The sequence below is a fragment of the Clavelina lepadiformis genome, chromosome 9 (assembly GCF_947623445.1).
Source record: "Clavelina lepadiformis chromosome 9, kaClaLepa1.1, whole genome shotgun sequence".
NCBI classification, from domain to species: domain Eukaryota; kingdom Metazoa; phylum Chordata; class Ascidiacea; order Aplousobranchia; family Clavelinidae; genus Clavelina; species Clavelina lepadiformis.
The window spans coordinates 14,647,340-14,665,819 of record NC_135248.1 but is presented as its reverse complement, the minus strand read 5'-3'; the positions used below and the strand labels follow the sequence as shown (position 1 = coordinate 14,665,819).

General features: G+C 38.3%; 4 protein-coding genes across 9 annotated transcripts; 1 reads left to right on the top strand and 3 right to left on the bottom strand.

Moving 5' to 3' along the window:
* The first annotated feature begins 235 nt into the window (after window positions 1-235).
* LOC143470179 (uncharacterized) lies at window positions 236-3,848 on the top strand. 2 transcript variants are annotated; one of them, XR_013119315.1, is made up of 2 exons: window positions 236-2,355; window positions 2,711-3,848. XR_013119315.1 is itself a non-coding variant. In XM_076968129.1 (2 exons), the coding sequence occupies exons 1-2, from the start codon at window positions 236-238 to the stop codon at window positions 1,743-1,745; spliced, it is 1,428 nt and encodes a 475-aa protein (XP_076824244.1). In that variant the 3' UTR covers window positions 1,746-2,624. The 2 variants fall into 2 exon arrangements, 1 of the variants encoding a protein (XP_076824244.1); XM_076968129.1 differs by lacking the exon at window positions 2,711-3,848 and having other exon boundaries at window positions 236-1,655; window positions 1,738-2,624.
* LOC143471422 (uncharacterized) lies at window positions 3,575-3,955 on the bottom strand. Its single transcript, XM_076969875.1, has one exon. The coding sequence runs from the start codon at window positions 3,953-3,955 to the stop codon at window positions 3,575-3,577; it is 381 nt and encodes a 126-aa protein (XP_076825990.1).
* Window positions 3,956-6,625: 2,670 nt separating this feature from the next.
* On the bottom strand, window positions 6,626-15,521 carry LOC143470177 (uncharacterized). Of its 5 annotated transcripts, none has more exons than XM_076968124.1 (18): window positions 15,319-15,521; window positions 15,146-15,219; window positions 14,965-15,079; window positions 14,635-14,835; window positions 14,335-14,434; window positions 14,039-14,132; window positions 13,662-13,872; window positions 13,415-13,575; window positions 13,130-13,252; window positions 12,641-12,740; window positions 12,325-12,378; window positions 11,984-12,136; window positions 10,597-11,772; window positions 9,603-10,483; window positions 9,337-9,485; window positions 9,044-9,195; window positions 7,632-7,730; window positions 6,626-7,557 (listed from the first exon to the last, which is right to left on the bottom strand). In XM_076968124.1, the coding sequence occupies exons 1-13, from the start codon at window positions 15,383-15,385 to the stop codon at window positions 10,607-10,609; spliced, it is 2,619 nt and encodes an 872-aa protein (XP_076824239.1). In that variant the 5' UTR covers window positions 15,386-15,521; the 3' UTR covers window positions 6,626-7,557; window positions 7,632-7,730; window positions 9,044-9,195; window positions 9,337-9,485; window positions 9,603-10,483; window positions 10,597-10,606. The 5 variants fall into 5 exon arrangements, with proteins under 5 accessions (XP_076824239.1, XP_076824242.1, XP_076824241.1 ...); XM_076968127.1 differs by having other exon boundaries at window positions 13,695-13,872; XM_076968126.1 differs by having other exon boundaries at window positions 14,635-14,832.
* On the bottom strand, window positions 15,474-17,117 carry LOC143470181 (androgen-induced gene 1 protein-like). The gene has a single exon (XM_076968133.1). It carries the CDS (start codon window positions 17,056-17,058, stop codon window positions 16,390-16,392), a length of 669 nt encoding a protein of 222 aa, XP_076824248.1. The 5' UTR covers window positions 17,059-17,117; the 3' UTR covers window positions 15,474-16,389.
* Between the last annotated feature and the right edge of the window lie 1,363 nt (window positions 17,118-18,480).

The window sequence follows — 18,480 nt, the reverse complement described above, 5'->3', positions numbered from 1 at the left end:
AACTAACTTTAAATGAACTCACGGTCAATTTTGTAAGGTTTGTCAATTTTAAGATTACCCTTTTAACATTGTTGTTGGAATAATGTTTTGTTTAATCGTTGTTTGTCAAACTAACCGGGATTTAGTTTATCATCTGGCCTATTTACATTTTTTGTTGTAGTTTTTACAGTTATTTGTTGGAAGATAAAATATAACGATACGTCATTCATATTTCATCTGTGCATAAATTATTGCAATGCCTAAGCTGTGTTCAGTCCAGAACCTTGAGGACCTAGTACTGGATGTCCTAGCTAAAAACGTTTGGATGCTGGCGACTTCAGGTGGAACTCAAAATATCTGCAATAATTGTAACTATGAATTAATTGGTCAGTTTTTGCTGCCAAACGACAAGTTTGGTTTTTTATTAACAAACAAGATCCATTTTATTTTGTCAAAATTTTATGGGCTTCATTGGCCTGCTGTTTGTTTTTTGGGTGCTTATTTAACTGAACTAAATTTTTCTTCCCCACCGCTGTTGTTTTCATCAAGTTGTCAGGGTGAAAGTTTCATTGATCCAATTCTTAAAAACTGTCCCCAAGTCAGATCGTTGAATTTAAGTGGCTGCATTAGTGTTTCCTCCTTTAGTTTAAAAACAATTGTGGTAACGTACAAAACAGTTTTGAAAAAATTAGTGCTAAAAGATGTTGCTTTAAATGAGAATGTTTTGATGGCAATTGCAGAATGTGGTAACCTCTCATACTTGGACATATCAAGAAATAAACAAAATCATCTATTGCTTGGTTTTGATTGTTTAAAGAAAGTGTTTACTCGCTCAGAAGGACCCACCGAGCTTAGTCGTAATTTGCAAGTGTTGCTCATGGAACATGTCTACTGTGAGGATTCTCCCAGGTTCATTGCAATGCTCCTGCTTTATTGGTGTCCACGTCTTTTGATATTTTTCCATTCTGAAGTATGGAATGGTTTAGCTCGACTCTGTGAATTAAACTGTGGACCAAAACAACTTTGCCTGACAAGATGTATCAGCATTTATGGTTTTCCTGTCCGTGCTAATCAATATGACATCTCCATGTTACTTCGGTGTGTGCCCAAACTGCAGTCCCTTGACATTAAATATGATACTGGCTCAAGCACTATCCTCGCATTAAAAACTCTGGGATCAACTTTAATTAATTTGACATGTATGAGCTACACAATGCCTTTAGATTTTCTGCAATATATTGCTTTGTTGTGTCCTAATTTACAATCACTTCAATTGAATCGGGTGTGCCCATGCGGAAATGATGAAGCAGCTATGAGAAGAGATTTTGAAAACGCTTGCTTGGATATATCAAGAAACTCGGGTACACCTTGGTCAAATTTAACCAACCTTTTTATGACAGGAGGCTTAAATTCCTGGGACGACGCATCATCGTCAGTACTGAAAAGAATCATTGAAAGTTCTTATATATCTCTGGAAAGTCTGACAATTACTGTAATTAGTGGTGGTTTACAGGTTTTGACAGAATGCTTTCAGTGTGGCAAGCTGAATAATCTGAAATATCTTTGTTTAGAATCAGCTGGTATTACTCCAAATATAATTTGGGCGTGGCTCGAACCAGCAAACAGTTTAAAAGTTCTTGAAATTTATGATTCTCAAATATCAGAGCATGATAAAAGTGAGTTTCATCATTATATCCAGGAAAAAAATTTAGATCTTAAACTTAGTTTCGAGGATTAATTTCTTAACCTTGTCTACAGACGTATAGTTGTGGACTTGTTGTAACTTTAAACAGGATTTTGGACATGAAATGACCTTATATGGCAGGTATTTTGGTTAACAAGATTTAAAATATTCAATGTGGCCTTTAAGCCTCTGTCTGTTTCGTGGCTCGATACTTGGACCTTGGGAAGGGGACAACAGTATGCTTGTGAAATAGTTTATTTTATTCAACTTCAGTTCTTGCTTCTAACATTTTAATATTGTCCAACGACATCTTCGTAAAATTATATTGACATTTATTGCTCATAAATCTGATAAATTGCTTGTTCAACAAATATTTGATAAATTACAGGTGCATTTAGGAGTAATTTTTTATAATAATTTATTTACTCTTTTGTACAATGCTGTCAGCTTCCAGCTCAAGTTTTCAGAAGATTTATACCATGACGAAACATCAAAGTGTTGAACTATACAAGTTGTAACAAATTGCCAGGAAAACTTGTTGAGCGTCTAGGTCATGAAGTAGAAGCTGGTTGGTAAAATAATGTTTCAACATCGGCAATCCAGGATCAAGACACCCGGAAAGGACTTCTTGATTTTTTCAAGATGACTTTTTGATTGTACGCAGATGCTCTGAACTCGGTTGGTCCAGGAAGGTAAAAAATAGTGACCTTGTTGATTTCAATAATGAACTGAAAAACCAATAGTAAGTAGAAGGTATTCATGTATATTGCTGGAACCTTGGCAGTTGTTTGCTCAAATATTATCAAATTAATATTTATAGAAGTTAATTTGTGTTGATCCTATAGTTCTTACATATATAGTAGTAAGAGTCACAAATGAGAAGGACGATGATATTATTTTATGATGAATATTTCTACTTTGATTCAGTATCTGCTATAATACTTCTCCATCAAAAACTTGTACTGGTCAAAGCCTAGTTTGTTAGTAATATTTCCGAATTTTTTTTTTATGTAATGATTCTTTAAGTAGTCTTTTTTTCTATTCCAGGACAGACAAGGCAGCTCGCATTAGAACAGCTCAGCTGAAGAGTAAACCAAAAAGATGATCGTTGACAATCACACTGATTCAAGCGCCAAGTTATAATTAGTCACTGGCTTAAAAATTACCAACTGTATTTCATAATATCCAATATTACACATTTGCTTGTTGTTCATCCACACCCTACGTTCTACATCAGTACCACTGTCCACTCTACTCGTCCAAAGGAAAATCCGTTTCAAAAAACAGTTTTTGACATGACACAGATCATCCCTAACCCTAACGTTTCCTGTAATGGAGTTGGAAGATGAAATGTAGACACGAAATGCATCACCGGCGGTTCTATTTACACTCTGTGGTAAACCTGTAGCCCAGTGATCTTCAAACTTTGACAGGTTCAGCTCAGCTGTACGATGGTGTACGAGGTCACCACCATTTAAATCATTTGTAATTGTGTTGATGAAATTCCGCTCAATTACCAAATCATTGCACCAGCGCACAGTTTGCTCTCCTCGTTACAATAACACTGCTAACTACTTAGATCATTGAATGACTTACTTCTGTTATTGTTGAATTAATGATGTGTTGCTTTTTAACGTTTCCACAGAATACGTTTTTGTGTTTACCAGCAACGGTTTACCAACATGTACCAGCATTTATTGTATCTACAACTGTCTGTGGGGCGGCAATACGGCAGTCGATGCATATTTGAATGTCAATGCACGTATGAAAAGGCACAGCAAAACATAACGAAAACTGCAGGTATTTCATGCACCAAGTAAGCATCACATTCGCTTACCGAAAGTTTTTCGGACCAGATACGACTTAACTAGAACAATCATCTTCCATTTGCCTGTTGTTCAGGCCTGGTCTTCATCCCGAAACAAATTCAGGGTCGACCAGTTGTCTGCAGCGACGCCTCCACTTTCCCCTGTCGATGGCATCCTCGATCTTCAAACCTTTCCTTTTCATATCATCCTTCACCGTCTCTTCCCATGTTTTCTTTGGTCTTCCCCTTTTCACCTTTCCTTCAATCATCTTATGTTGTACTCTTCTTATTAAGCTCTCCTCATTCATTCGCTCAACGTGCCCCAACCATCTCAGACGATGTCCTCTCAGATGTTCTTCAATATCTTCCACACATGTCCACCTTCTTATCACATCATTGGTAATCCCATCTCGTAGTGTCTTACCACACATCATTCGAATCATCCTCATTTCTGTCGTCTGCATTCGCCTGATATCAGCCTTCATCGCCCAGCATTCAGCTTAACTAGAACAATGACCAACGTTTATCAGAGTAGCTACATATGCACAAATGTGAAAATGAAAACGTGTGGACTGTGGAGTGAATATTCACCATTAAGAAGTTAACAAATGCTTACAAAATATACTGTACGCAGAAACCTCAACGAAATGCAATTTGATAACAACATACAAATCCAATACAAGTGTAACATATTCCTTAATTCAGTATTATCACAAAACAACTTAGAACTTTCTACGGTGCTCGTGTAAGATAAGATGCACATAAATGATAAAATGTAGGGCAACATGAGAATATTAACCACAAGCGCGACCAAACAATAAAAACCACGCGATGACGCACAAGCCAAATCTGGCAAAACAAAGTAATGATTTACGATATAACTAGAATAGTTTCCATCTCTTGATTTGAAGTCGGTGGTTAAGATAAAGAAAGGTTTCATTTTATTAAACTGGTGATGGATAACTAAATAAGCAAGCGCGTAGTATTGAAATATGTTGTTGTAATTATTCGAACGTCTGAAATACATAATTATACACGAGATCAAATAACATAGCGACTTCATAAACGAACTGAACCCAACGATTCTGCAAATTAAAGTCTGTAATTAGGTGGCGGATGTTCCATCAGTCTGGTGTCACAGTATACGAATTCTTGCGTATTGTGACTGGATGGAGTTGGTTACGTGTATGTGGTTGCCAGAGTTAAATTCATTGCATTGTTAGCTTTCTTGCACTTATGTTTTCTTTAATCAACTGGATACTTTGTACAGAAACATTCAGAAATTTCCAGTTTGAGAATATCATCTTCAACAAGCATATTGCAAACTTTTAATATTAAGTGCTTATCTATTGTGTGATGAAATATTGCTTGTTTCACTTTCAATAAATGTCTTAAAACTGGTGTCTTTTCATAAAATTCAATAATTCCAAGTGGTGCCATTGCTCAGAAGGAGATGTGGGGTAACTGTTTTAGGCGCAGGAAGTTGTAGGTTATTTAGAAATGCACGCGTTTTAAGAATTTTGCAGGAGAGAAAGAATTCAAGTCGAGTTAAAATGAAAAGTTGGATTAAAACTATAAAGGTGGTGTTTGTATTGTACAACAACGATTTGCGGCTCTAGGAAATATTTCATCACTTATCTGACTGTTCCAACACAAAGTAGCTTGGTGTAGTGGCAAGGAAACAGTTGTATAAACTATAGGTTCTAGATTCGAAACCCACTGCTTGCAATTGAGGATTGAGTCAGAATAATTTGGAATCGTATAGATAGGATCATCTGTTACATTTGTCATAAGGCAGCTTGAAGTTTTAACTGGAGCAATCGTCGTACTCTTGTGGCCTCATCTTGTGCGCGAGAATGAAATTTCAAGTCCCAGTCACTTCTCCTTCAACGTCCTTCTAATTGAAACGTGCTTAGTTAAAACACTGGTGCAGGCCAGTACGTCAATAAAATAGGCTCTCCAGCCAGTAGGCCTAATTAGTTCATGACGTACATAGCAAGACTTCAAAAAGAGCTTCCATAAATTAAAAAAAAATAACTTAAGTGTTTGCTCTATTCATATAAGATAATAACTCACGGGTGGGTGGGAGTCTGCGGGTGGGTGGGAGTCTGCCCTGGCTTGGTGGAAAAGACAGCGATCGACAAACGATAGGTTGCTTGTTCAGACCAGCGAGATGCCAAGACGATCTCCACCACTCAAGGCCAGTCCAAGAGGATGAAGCCGGGAAACGGCCGCGAAGCGGCCGCAATCTCCACTACCCAGGGCCAGTCCAAGAGGGTGAAGCCGCGATCTCCACTACTCAGGGCCAGTCCTAGTGTCTAAAAGCCGCGAAGCGGCCGGTCGAGGCACGAAGCGCGAAGCGCGGAGTGCCGAGTAAATTACCTTTTGCTTAAAAAAAGTAGATAGAAGTCGGCAAAGAATCGAGCCTACTAAGTATTTTTTGTATTTCCTACTAAGTCTTTTTTGTATTTTCATAGTATTGTTTATACTGCATTTGTAAGTTCGCGTATGTTTAAGTTCTACCTGTTTGTATTGTCCTGTAACTCGTTTAGTCACAATCTTCTTTCTCTGGGCAGGAGGAAGCGCTTAGTTTGAGGATTGGCGATGACCTTATTTCTGTCACATATACAAGTACGGCCAGAAAAGCTCAAACTAGATAAATTATTTCATAGTTACTTGCCAATGCTGCCATCATCCGCGTATTTCAAGTCTGACACGTCATGACTCGAGTAAGAATCGAACCGACAATTTCCACCACAACGTGCATCCGTGTTAACGTTGTTTAGGTGCCTCATGGACCGTTGGAAATTGAAATCAAATCGAATGAGGCTCCAATGGGAATCGAACCATCAACGTCAACCATAAACTCCTTGCTTACGCTTTAACGTAAGTGACTATCGTACCGGTGGTACATCGTTTGGTAATTTACACTCATACCTAGCAAATTTCGAAAAATTAAGTGCTTTTCCTACAATTAGGAATTTTCGACAAATTAGGTACTTTCTCTACTTCTAGGACCTGTCTAAAAGTAAGATGCTATTCCGTGGTTACGTGATCAATCAGAGTTCTCTTAATAGTTTTCCAACTTTCATTTCCTACTACTAATTAGGTACTTTCCCTTTTTACAGCAGTCACGGGTAAGAAGATCATCTTGGTAAGAAAGTTCGCATTTTATTCCCAACACAAAACACTCACTGGTATTTCAAACAAAACAAAAAAACTAAAATAATAGGAACATGCGCTTTTTTAAGTAAGCTTGAAAATCAGTAAAAATTTAAAGGCACCAGTACTCACGCACCCAAGTCATAGTGTAGCGGAGACACAAGAATAATCAATACATAAATACAAGGCAGGTTAAGCATCAACACCAAGCTCATTTGAAAAATTCTGATAACGATCGAGTTGGAGTTTTCTTAGCAAGCAACTTCACTCCAAGTCTCGGTCGTCGATAAAAGAAGAGTAAAATGAGACTGTAGCGGAGATGGTCCTCGCCTGCCGCTGTTAATCTTTTATCCAAATTGGGGTTCAAATTCACGAACCTTGTCACCCATATCGAACAGGCTCTGGGGCAGAAGAGTGCTCTACACTGATCTTTGCTTGGTGATGGTCTGGAGCTTTGGGTCGCGTTTTGACAAAATTTTCTACGGTAGAAAGTCCATAATCATTGCGTCATTTTCTTTCACCTTTGTTGCATGTTCAGTGTTTCCCATGCTGTCTTGGGCCAGGCCTCGTAATTCGGCCAAGACTGGATAACAAGCAGCTGGTAGTAAGGATTCAAGCCAAGGTAGATCGGGCAAATGTTGCTACAAATTACCAACAAGTGGGACTCCTCCTATCATGAGGAGACCGGTGTGAAGTAGGGCTATGACTCAAGCCAAATGGTTGATAAAACAGTTGGTATCTGAAACTAGGTCTTGTTGTTTAACAGAGACAGTATGTCCAAGTTGTATTTGGTATTTTCTCTTTTCGTGAACAAGTTTTTCTTTCTGCGATGAATCGCAGAAAGCTCTCAACTGGTATAAATCATCATCATGTCTGGTTTCCCCTCTGAATAAACTTCTCGGAACTCCACAACATCTTCGACGATCTGGTTAAAATAAAATCATAGCTAATTTAGTACAGGAGAAAAATTTTCCCTAAGATGACCATGAAAGCATTTACCGCTCCACAAGTAGTAGTACTCTGTCAGTACCGTCAGTACTCCACAAGTGACAAGCTTATTCTTGCAAGGAAACCATGTTTTCAATCACTACCACGTACCTGGCGACAACAAATCGATTGGATGGTAAATATACAAGAACTTACTGCAAAATAAGTAACTACTGTATTTGATGGTGTATAGCGTTTGGTATTTCCTAAAAAAAATGATTTCACGGTGATTAAGCCACGGTGATGGCGATCAGTGTGAAAATCAAAATAAAACACCATTTCCATAAATTTTCAACAAAATAAAACACCATTTCCATAAATTTTCAACAAAATAAAACACCATTTTCTTTAGCATTCATGGAAGCATTGAATAAAATGTGGAAAACAAAATCACCTTATAAGCTACAGTTATGTTGTGAAGCTAACATATCTTCCTTACTTAAAATCCTTAAATGCAAGCAGTAATTGCTCTATCTAGTTTCTAAATCTAGGTTCATGTTCAGTTTGTGGCAACGGTGCAAGTCCAGAAAACTCAAAGCCTTCTGGTAAACTGACCAATAGAAAAGTTTTTAGTGCTTTAGTAAATATACTACTTCATATACAGTTAATATACTATTGGTGTTAGTGTTTTAGTAATAATTTAGTCAAAGTATGTTTGTGTCTGGCTGCTATGTTATTGCTAGTGAGAAATATAAAATTAAAATCTGTAAAATTTATTTATTTTGACTTATGATGCCCAACTGTGGGCAAAGGATATTTGTGTTTTAATATATCAAGATGCGAGTTAATTCTGGTTTTTATTTATGTTCTAATTTAAAAGTGCCGGACTGTTGATAAGTGACCGCATGTAATTTACCGACCACTGTAAAGCTGATCAAATGTTCATTTAAGAGTTTATTCCAATCAAACTTGGATATGTAATTGCACTGAAATTACCTCTTGGAAGTCCTGATGATTGTTTGTAAAAACCCAAGTGATAACTCGAGAAAAAAGTGATTATTGTTGCAAAACCAATTATAACAATATGTGTAACTAATAATATAAAACTTAACTCAGCCAAACTGGACCAAATATCACATGATCTGTAAAATGGAAAGAAAATTTTTTCGGCAAAACTTGCAACTGTCTACAGTGAGACCTCGTTAATTCAAACCCTAAATAACCGGTATCCCCGGCTATCCAACACAAAACTACCAGGAATATTTCTTTCTATGCATTTTACCCTTTTCATACCAATACCCCGCTGTCCAACTCTGCCACAGAAGATTCGGAAAATGTGAAAAATCAATAGAAAAAATCTCATTGATTCCAGATTGTAAAGTGCAGAGCGAAAAAATGGTTGCAAATGCAAGTTTTTGAACGTTTGTAGCAGACAACAGAAACAATAGCCAATTATCTATGCATGATAAAAGCAACAGTCTCACTGGCGATTGTGTAAAATCCTTGAGCGTCAAGTACTGTAGCCCTACAGTCAAAGTTCAGCAGCATGGCCTGACATTGAACATGATTCTGATTATCCAGATATCTCAACGACATTCTGCGGCGATGCAAAGTGGTCCGGATTAACGAGGTCTGACTGTATTAAAAAATTAACGTAAGCATTGGCAAAAAATTTCTGCGCTTACTGGCATTTCAGGTGCTCCAGAATATATTGCCCACAGCCATTTACACTAATTTATTATTGTAAAAACCAAAACCCAAATTCTACATTTAAGACCTGCATTGGTGGAAGAGATGTGGAATTTGAATTTTCTCGAGTCTCAAGGTCTCCTGCTGTTGCTGATAATTCTTCACCGTGAGTTGATCTGGGATCTTCATTGTTAAGAACCAGGAAGAAACCAGATAATCTTCTCCTGACTTCAGATGCTTCATAAAGTAAATTTAAACAAACAGTGTAAGAATTGTGTGTAAGAGGTTTTAAAATACTTGCATTGAAATGGGTAGTTGCAAGCAATTGTTAAATGGCGCCGAAATGCTTCATACTTTTCTACAACTTGTGATGTCGTTGTGGGTGTTTTCATACCATTGCTTCGTCACGCTGCTTTATGTGTTCAAGTTAATACAATGCGAACGAGTCAGCTTAGTCAAAGCAAAACCAAAAGGATATTACGCTAGTAAAAACAAACAATACATTACAAAAGTAACTGAGAAAACTACATAAACTGTTAGTACTCTGAAAGCTATTTCTGGGACCTCTCTGTCTGCATCATCAAACAATGCAATAACGCTTTCCTGGGCTGTTACTATAGCATTTCTAGCACTAGCGAGACCTCGAGCGTAATATTACACGACATCGAGCTTTCGTTTCCTTTGAACTGGGAGCAAAGCAAGTTATATTATATTGTTTATATTTCCGATGTCTATGATTATAGGTTAACAAAATACTATTTGTAGCGGTTTTTAGAGCTACCAAAATATTTTCAGTGACCCACCGTCTTTTTTGGAAAGTTTGAAGTTTAAATATAGTCATATATATAGTATATAAAAAAATATAGTTTAGATAGTTTAAAGAGAAATATGATAATCTCCCTCGAATTTAACGCTAAGGCGATTTTTTCTTGTGATCATCCTGTTTGCCAGTTTACAAGTTTCAACCATAACAAAGTCATAGAAACCAAACCCACGATATTTTAGTTTGCACATGCATGTATTGGTACAACAGTAATTTACATAGATTACATTTCGAGTGAAAAAGCACAATTTTTAATTTTCCTAACAACCGCAATCCGCAGTTTTACTAATATGTTAAAAAAATTAATTAATTTCGTTGAATACAAGCTGGATGTCTGGAACTGGTGCAAGTCCTGAGCCGAATGATGATAACAAGCAACTCTTTGAAGAACATTCTTCCATTTCTACTGTATCTGTGCAAAGAAATGAGACAACGAGTCACGTCACCGCACGATTAGATTAGTCGTTCCCTGCAGAAGAGAATTTGAAATTTATCACACGTTGTTCTTAAGCAAAACGACCATACCTGAGCGCTTTTACTGCTTTCCCTTCCTCTTACCATGTGATTTTGACTTTTTTCTAACATACTTATCAGCTTTGTGTGACCTTGCTTCCACGTATCTTGGGGAGCTCTCCTCACTGGAAGAGTTGTCGCTGCTGCTGGACGAAGAAGAGCTGCTGCTGTCCTCCGAAGTTGACGATCTTCGCTTTTTCACCATTTTCTTCTTTTGTGAAACTTTCTTCTTCTTGCGATGGGCCACCGAATCACTGCTATCGCTGGAAGAATCACTGTCATCATGACGTGGCTTTTGAGATGCCTTTGACCGCTCAAGGACACCGCTGCTGCTGTCAGAGTCATAAGACTTTTTGTGGGACTTTTTTGACTTTGTATCCTTTTTGCTTGACTTAGGGATCCTTTCTTCATCGAGATGACTTTTGCGTGACTTTTTCCTTTCCGGTGATTTGTTGTGGCCTGGAGAGGCGTGTCGGTCACGCTTTCTTGACAACTCTTTTTTCACTTTCTTTGCCTCGCTGTGCTGCAGCTTTCTATCTCTCGAGCGTGAACGAGTCTTCTTCCCATGTTTTCTGTCACGAGAGCGACTCCTCTCCCGTCTTCTTTCACGTGATCGTGAGCGACTTCGGTAGCTTCTTCTTCTTTCACGTGAGCGACTTCGGTTTTTTCTTTTCTGCTCTCTGGAACGAGAGCGATTCTTCCTTTTCCGCTCTCGTGAACGACTTCGTTCAGATCTTCGTTTTTCACGTGATCGTGAGCGACTTCGTTTTTCACGAGATCGTGAGCGACTCTTTCTCAAATAAGACTTTTTTTTCTTTCTTTCCTCAGAACGAGAACGACTCCTGCGTGATTTTTTGCTCTTGCTGGGAATTGCCTCAACCCGGTCGAGAGAATGTCGCTTCTCCACGACACTTTCACTTTGCAACGAAGTTGATTTCGTCAGCGATTGTTTTGGGACGGGACTCTCTACGTGATTGTTGGCGACAGGTGTTTCAACTTTCGATAACGAGTCACTTTCTTGGGCTAAAGTCTGAACATTTTCGACAACCTCAGTGGCAGCAAAGACAAGGTTGTGGCTTCCAACAGAGTCAGAAGTGTCTTCTCGAACAGGCTGATCATAGTCATTCTCAGCCTCCACGTCATTGCTCTTGTCATTGATTTTGACATCATCAAGACTGCTCTCTGGCTCTGAAGTGAAATCAAGTCAACGAATTTAATCGCGATAAATAAACGTTGTGGCACCATAACGGCTGATAGAAAATAAGAAACATGAAGAATTTCCACAAAAGGGCGACAAAAACCATTTCACAGCTTGCATTCCTTGTTGTAAACAAATACGTTTTTCCTGAAATTTTCCTCAAAAGCGTCTTCGCAAACCAAAACATAAAAATCTTAATACCTTCAAGTAGTTTTATTCGGGTCAATTGTTTTTTATTAAACGCTTCTACTTTCCTTTCGAGCTCTTCTTCATCCAAATCGCTGTTGGCTTCAGTTGCAAAATTTTCAACTTCTACGTCAGATCCTTCATCGGAGTCGTAACCAGCAACGATACCTGGATAATTACAAAGCACACAAGTGTCAGTTGCAAAAAGAAACCGATTTAAGGTTGAGCTTTGTGCTTTTGTTATTTAACTGGCTGACTATTGCACAATATGCTGGCTGGTAACATTGAACAATCTGCTGAGATGTTCAACGCACAGCCCGGTAATAAGTTGTGGAAACTACGAGATAGAAACTTACCAAGTTGGCTTATGGAGGACAGAGCACTGGATCGCGCTAACTGTTTAGCCGGGGCTTTTCAAAAGAAAAACAGATGTTTTGAGACTTAAATAGCTCTCTGTATACTTACATCAACAGAAGGGTAAAATCGATAAATTCATGACATAAAGGCCAGATAATATTCGGGATAATTTCAGATTCCACTGATTAAGAAAAAATAATTAAATTAATCTGCGAGAAGGAAAATTATTTCCAATTAGAAAAAAGTCATTCAACATCGACTAAAGCAAATTATTTAAGCATGGCTTACCCAAGGTGGTGCCAACCACCTACCTACCTTTACTCTCTTTGTTGAATACCTCCAGGGCAATTGATTTGATTTCGTCATTTGTGACATCAAGCAGAATCTCTGTGAGATGTCTTCTTACTTTTAATAGCTAGCGAGAAGAAAACATCGATGAAGAAACGAACGCATTACCTCGCTTGCGTTACATACCAAACATTTCTGCACGACTTCTACCATACAAAGAAGTAGAACTTGGGACTGGGGGTGTGCCAAATTGAAAAATATTTGCTCAATGCACGTGGTAAAAGTTACTGATGGTGAAGAAAACAATACCGCTTGTTAATGAACAACTCGTTTTTTGTTTTTGTTAACCGGAAAAAATAGAATTTTAATGTTTTGCCGTTGTCAATATTTACAAAATTATTTCGAATCCACCCGCAACATTAAGATTTGTGGGAATAATAACAAAAACGTCGATCTTCAAACGTAATATTTAGATTCGTGTTCAATTCGGCACAAATTTGTTCTGAACAAACCAACCATATCCTGGCTCTTCTTCTCCTCCGATACTTCCTCCTCCTCCTTTGTTTCATCAGATGCTTCTAGAGGTGAATTTTCCTCCTGTGGAAGCTCTGCGTCGGATTCCTCTTCACTGCCTGAGTCCTAAAAGGAAAGTTGTGCATCACTTCACAATGCCTCCGTCTATTTAAGCCTTACCATTTTTTGTGGTTGTTTATGTAGTGGTTATACACATGTGATTATCTAGATGCTGTCCAAATAGACAAGTCGTGATATGCCTTGCAGACTATAAGCTAAAAAACTTACAAATTTGCTCTTTGTCACACTTTCACTTCCACTGGATTTCCTCCGAGGCTTTTCTGTTTCCAGCATCGCTTGTTCCTTCTCCGATTGCTTTTGCTTCTCCTGCTCCATCTTCTCCAGACCGGCACGGATCCAAGCGGGGAGGACTTTACGCTTAGAGGCATCTATTGTTTTTAACAATTCAACCGTTTTACCTTTGTCAAGGTCAACATAAGCCTTGAGTTTTGAACTTAAGAAGATAGCGACATACCCGTACCAGCACCCAAGTTATTGTTCATCATACCCAAGCCCTGGTCTTGTTGAAATTGGTTTGTTTGTCCTCCTCCATACCACTGCCCCATATTTTCCCCGGACCACTGGGCTGGCGGGGGTCCACGCGGACCCCACTGTGCTGCTTGGTGCCCTGGGGAATTCCAGCCTTCATTCCATGGTCCGCTTGGTCTTGGTGTTGTTGGGAAATTCTTCATAGAAGTAGGATTAGCAAAATTTTAACAAGAAATTTTAACAAGCACGACCTTTCAACACAAATCTTCACTTATTTTGTCTTCGATATTCTAAAACCGAAACTTAGTGACTATTAAAACTTGCACAGCTAGAATTTAATGTTAATAAGGGTCGCATTTGTACCAAAAGAGGCGGTCTTTGCCCTTGATTGCTTGAATTTTGTGGTGGCGTATCAAATCCGCCAGCTGCTGATTGTTCTCCATTATCTCTGTTGTCCCTAAATAAAATTAATTTAATCAGATTTTCTGTTTATTTAGCAAATTAACTAACTATTAACTACGTCAGTTAAAAAATTTTGATATTATTATTATGGTTGTTAAGATAATTTCGAAAGACTAAACTACCTAGCAGTGTAGCTTACAATAACTTTATTACAGATTTTGCAAGAAGATAGCGCAAGAATAATAAATGCACCGTACCCTGCTTCTATTGTAATTGCCATATGGGGTGGTGGTGATGGCATGCGTGTGTCTGAAGATATACCGGTGTCCGGTCCTGGAACAGTTCCAGGCGGTGCATCTATGTCACACAGATGTGGATTAAGCTGGGTTATTTGTTGCATAGTATAATGTACAGTACGAGACTAAGTTTACATTTCATAATCTGACAAAGAAAGCCAGCAACGTCCCTGTAAACACCAAAAAAGTAACAACACTGATGCCATTTACAACTGATGAATGAGGTCATGACCATAAATGCACGGCTCACTAAAAACAAACCTAGGTCAAGTTGTTCTCCAGGAGGGAATGGGGGAAGTGGTGGTGGTTTCATATCATCACCAGGTGGTGTTAAAGAGCTTGCATTGGAAACAACAGACGCAGCTTGCTGCTGCGGTGGTTGCTGTTGCTGCGGTGGTTGTTGTTGTGGTTGTTGTTGTAGTGGTGGCACCCATTGCGGTGCACGAGGAGCATTGAATCCTACTACACATTGTTGAAATAAGTTTGTGACGTAATAACAGGAATAGTTGAAAGCTGATACACTGTATATATTGGATAAAACATGTAGTACAAGTATCACTGCCTTAATCTTAAAATCTTACAGAACCATACCAGGAGCAGCTTGAGCACTATTCCAGTTATTTCCGGCCCACTGTGGGTTGGTCCAGCCTGGTTGTTGTTGCCATTGCTGGTTGTTCATGTGCATATTTGGACCAACACCGGGCATCTAAAAAACAAAATTATGTATATTATCTTGTTTTCTTTGGCCGTTATTAATGTGGTGTTACATCACCTGTTGGACAGAATTTGACTGGTTGTCTTTGCTCTGTCTCCAAGCTTGTGCAAGAGCAGCCCAATCAACTTGGCCTAAACAAATTGTTGTAGGAGAATAACAAAAAAAATCTATACAATAAACTTTCGAAATTCACTACAATAATCTTCAAGTCCATAGTAGTATGGGGTCACCTGGGTTTTGCTGGTTCGGTGGGTAACCCCCCATTGACCATGATTGGAAATTTCCTTGCTGCCACATCACGAATCTATGATACTTTACACTGCTGTGTCCCAGATAGAAATGTTTAACAAAATCTTTCACGCTTCATAAGTTAAAACAGAACTAATCTGTGCAACCGAATAACATTAGATGATTGGTTTCTCTGATTATATAATCTCTTATGGTTGATTTAAAACACTATGGTCAACACCAGTCACGTTACCTTCTACCTTTCACAAAAATATAGATCAACAAACTGATCAAGATAAACACTGGGTGTCAAAGTTAAAGCTACGGCAATAATATAAAAAGTGGATGAATTAAAATACAAAATTAAAATTTTTCTAACAAACAGTCAAACTTTCCAATAAAAACTACTAAAATTGAAAATAGTTGAATGACTAAGTGCTCAGCGGTTTTAAATTTATGAGCTTATTACCAAGTATATAAGTTCATAGTAAATACAACGCAAAGCACAGTAATAGGTGATATGGTCCGGATTTTGAAATAGAGTTTTGGAAATAAATATTGTTATTAGCAACAGAAAAACTGGGCGAGGCCAAAAAAACAGTAATGATACAAATGCAAGGCAGGTTCAAATGTATGTGAACCAAAGGAATTATTCTGGGAGTTGGGAAGAACAGAAGCAAATTCCATTTGGACCGATCTCTACAAATTGACATTTACAAAACAAATACTTTAACCCACAAGGTATCCAGCATAACGCCAGTTATGCTAAAGTAGACATTTGTTTTCTCAATAGGATGCACATAACAAATAAAAGAAGTGACACAGTAAAGGCAAAATATTCTAAACAGGCATGCAAATTAAATAAGCATCAATTGTACTATTTGATGATCGTTATCCACGTAATGGAACTACACAAACTCTCAACCTGAGCAAAAAGATTTGAATGCTATATTTACAAAGCTTCGAATGGACTGATATAACAATTATGCACATATATCATTATTCATTACCAACAGTGACGGTAGACAAATTAAATATCTCAAACACAAAATTGAGTTGACTAATTGTTAAGTTTATTCCACTTTTATATCAGTGTTTCTAGCATAACTGTTAATTGCTTCGCCAATGAAATAACAAACCCATGTAAAGACCAGTTCAGCAACAATGAACAAAACCATCCACACACCATGTAAATGGTCCATGAATGGATACACCCAAAATCCTGCTTCATGATGAATCCAGAAGATGGCAGCAACGTACAGCAAACCAAAGAAAGAGCAAACTGTGAGGCTCACGCGACGCCTTGGATACTTGTGGTTGTTGAAATAACTTTCGGCGATGGTTACCAAGATGGCAGTGTGCCACATATGATTGGCCCATTGCGGGATGAATTCATCCAGCTCTTCTGGATGAATCATCTCACGATCGATCAGATAAATGGCCCAGAAAGACACAAATACTGTGATTGTGGAAGGCAATGCAACTGCAGCGTACGCAACATCGTTTATATTCTTCATTACATTACTTACATTTCTTAACTTCAAATAATCTACCAAGTCTTTTCCGACGCAAAGACTAAAATAAATGAGCTGCAGCACCATATTGAGATAAGTGAGATACTTCCATGGTCCTCCATATCCTTGCTCACGATGGGTGAGAACAAAATAGTGATAGCTGTGAAGAGCAAGGAGAGACTCTATCCAGGCAAGAGCATGAAAAAGTGCAACTCTAGAGAAAGTCATCTTAAACTGTCATATGACAGATATCTTGTCCTACAACCTGCAGTAATCAATAAATCAAAATTATGACTTAAAAAAAAATTTTCTGTGACTTCATAACTCCTTCCCATGCAGGGCTTTCAAAAGTAAAGGAGATTCGAGAGTCCAGTGCATAGTGCTTAATCCTGTGGGGGTGATGCATATGTATACTAGACCTCTACAACCCGAATTAATGACATGGTAACGTCATTTGGTTGTGCAGGTTCTGCACAAGGCCCTGAAATACGTTTATAATTAGACAACAACTATGCCAACCATCTGAAAAGAGTTGGCCTACTAACCCGACAGAAAAGTCAAATTTTCAACAACAAATCATCTGTGCAAAGATGTAGATTTTGGGGTCTAGGATACAAGTACATAACGAGATGATGTCACAGTTTGAGTAGATCCGATATATAAGGTTTTATGCGACTTCTACTGTATTGTCACCGCACAATGCGTTGTAAACACACGTGCTTGGAAGTTATAACGTTATTATAATGATCTGGGCTAATTATAGCATATTATTAGCGGCGGGAATACAGTGCTTCAAGCGAAACATAGGCCTATACATGCGCTTGTTAACAACAGGTTCGCGGAGGTCATTAAAATTAGAAAAACCGGTTCCCAGAAACCGGTTGAATCCAAACACTTTCTCACTTTCATTGCGCATTTTTGCGTTCCCGCACTCGTCATTTTTGGATGTTTGACGCACGCAAGATCTTGCAGAAAAAGGCCATAGCCTATATACTCCAGGTGGATCATAAAGCTTAGCAGAAATACCAATTGTGAAACCAACTAGCCCTTACGCAAATTGAATAGCCTAGCTAAAGCTTAGTAACCGAGTACCAGTACCTTATTATAATCGGCAGCGATGAAATACAGATTTAATAGAAGCCGCCTTCCAGTTTCAGATTCATGCAACCTGATATGATCCGTGATCAACCTAGGTACTTGGTGTGAATTGGTGTTGCCAAACTATAATTTAAGAAAGCCACCTATGTCCGCTTTAAACCGCGCTAAACTGTAGGTTAAATACTGTAATGAAATTTGTTTGTAATAAAGAGAAAATTTCAACGCACAAATTCTGTGTAACAGATAAAATTTCACGTGTCTAAAAATTTCCAAAGTGCACTAAATTTAACATAAAAAGCGCTTCACGGACAACACTGAGTTGGATACTTTCACTCGTTTGAATGGCGGAAACACTGATTACCTTCAAAATTACCTTGCAGTAGCCAGTCCTAGCATCCCTCCTGCCAACGCACACCAATCTTTGCCTCCCAAAGCTCTGGATAGGTAAAAGGTTTTGTGTACTCAAAATGCTATCCTGCCAAGTTAAAAAATCGCGAGCGGCAAGTTTAATTTCTGACGGTTTTGCAGCTATTTGTTACATATTTCCAATAC

Coding starts and splice junctions, on each gene's coding strand:
- LOC143471422 (XM_076969875.1), bottom strand. CDS start 3,955: ATGAAGGCTGATATCAGGCGAATGCAGACGACAGAAATGAGGATGATT.
- LOC143470181 (XM_076968133.1), bottom strand. CDS start 17,058: ATGACTTTCTCTAGAGTTGCACTTTTTCATGCTCTTGCCTGGATAGAG.
- LOC143470177 (XM_076968124.1), bottom strand. CDS start 15,385: ATGTGGCAGCAAGGAAATTTCCAATCATGGTCAATGGGGGGTTACCCA. Junction 15,220..15,318: donor ACCGAACCAGCAAAACCCAG/GTGACCCCATAC, acceptor CAATTTGTTTAG/GCCAAGTTGATTGGGCTGCT. Junction 12,137..12,324: donor GTCCTCCATAAGCCAACTTG/GTAAGTTTCTAT, acceptor GTAATTATCCAG/GTATCGTTGCTGGTTACGAC.
- LOC143470179 (XM_076968129.1), top strand. CDS start 236: ATGCCTAAGCTGTGTTCAGTCCAGAACCTTGAGGACCTAGTACTGGAT.